The sequence below is a fragment of the Eimeria mitis genome, genomic scaffold (genome assembly GCF_000499745.2).
Source record: "Eimeria mitis Houghton genomic scaffold, Emh_scaff2026, whole genome shotgun sequence".
Taxonomy (NCBI): Eukaryota; Apicomplexa; class Conoidasida; order Eucoccidiorida; family Eimeriidae; genus Eimeria; species Eimeria mitis.
The window spans coordinates 1-1,214 of record NW_013570349.1 but is presented as its reverse complement, the minus strand read 5'-3'; the positions used below and the strand labels follow the sequence as shown (position 1 = coordinate 1,214).

At 56.8% G+C, this 1,214-nt stretch overlaps 1 protein-coding gene across 1 annotated transcript in view; it reads right to left on the bottom strand.

The window, feature by feature from the left end:
- The window catches only part of EMH_0047520 (E3 ubiquitin-protein ligase HERC2, related), a gene marked incomplete at both ends in the record, with an annotated part of 2,272 nt that extends 1,120 nt beyond the window's left edge, over positions 1–1,152 (bottom strand). Inside the window, 2 exons of the mRNA XM_013496292.1 lie at positions 142–464; positions 664–1,152. Of these exons, the coding sequence (XP_013351746.1) occupies positions 142–464; positions 664–1,152 (812 nt within the window). The remainder of the gene's footprint in view (positions 1–141; positions 465–663) is intronic.
- Positions 1,153–1,214: the final 62 nt, after the last annotated feature.

Sequence of the window (1,214 nt, the reverse complement as noted above, 5' to 3'; positions counted from 1 at the left end):
ACATGGACTTCCTCCACCTCGCACATATAACACGAAACCACGGGAAAGCTGCATCAACCGCGTGGAAAGCCAACAGAAAGTCAGAGTTGAGGGTTTGGAGTTTAAAACATCACACCTGAAGTTGCTGTCTCAGCTGCTCACCTCCAGTCAAATAAAAGCCGCAAACGGCCCAAAGGCAAGACGGCAGCGATGCCTCGGAGTACAGCTTCGATGCCTTCTTGTCCCTCAAGGAGGCGAAATCGTTCAGAGAGACGAATGAAAGTAGATAAGTTGAACGCAGTGACGGGGATCTCTGCCCCCCCCTCCACCAATTCGCACGATCGCCCGAGAGTATCCTCCGCGCTGAATGTCATATCTGACAAAGAGGCCTCCATGGTTGCATCCCAAAACTGTTGCGGCACTGCAGCCAGACGCCGCAGCGAACGCAGCATCTCTACCGCCACGCAATCCGAGTCTGCAACGTCCTGCAGATGCAGAAAAACATACAAGCGCTCACAACACCTCTTGAAACACTCTTGCAGCTAGCTGCCTCGGCCCCCACCGCACGGCAAACTCCGAGTATCAACATCACCCTAGCATAATATTTTTTTCTCTCTCTTTGCATCACTGTATATACACCGCCTGCGGCGGCCTGAAACTGTGTCAAAGACGAGGGAGCCTCACCTCGATGCTGATGGGCGCTGCGACAAGCTTCTTCCACACGATGGGGTTGAGGGTAACGTTGAACGCACTGCCGATGCAGAAACACATCGCCATAAGGCGGCCAAGTGCCTCGTACATAAGGATGCAGAGATCATCTTCTGGATCCCCATCTGCTGCCCCTGCAGCCGATGCCTCCTCTTGTCCTCGCGAAGGTGTTGCCGTTCGGCTTGCCCCGGCAGCGGATCCCTGCAGCTCCTCGTGCCTCACCGTCGCCTCGAGGAAGGGGTCTATGAGCGCCTCTCTGTAGGGCAGCCCGAGGCCTTCGGGGTCGTGGCCCCGCGGGAGCACGCGGCGGGCGGGGGAGGGAAGAGCACTCAGCAGCGTGTCAGAGGTCCAGAGTGTCTCGGTCTGCAGATGCAAATTGCGGCGAAGACGGCTGTCACGGGGGCTGTTAAGAGTAACCGCCGTTGTGTCGCCAGGGCTTTCGCCTTGGAGAGAACCGCCATACATACATGTCGTTGAAGCTGCCCGCTGCACATCATCTTCTTCGCAGCGTTGCGAGCTGCTGATAC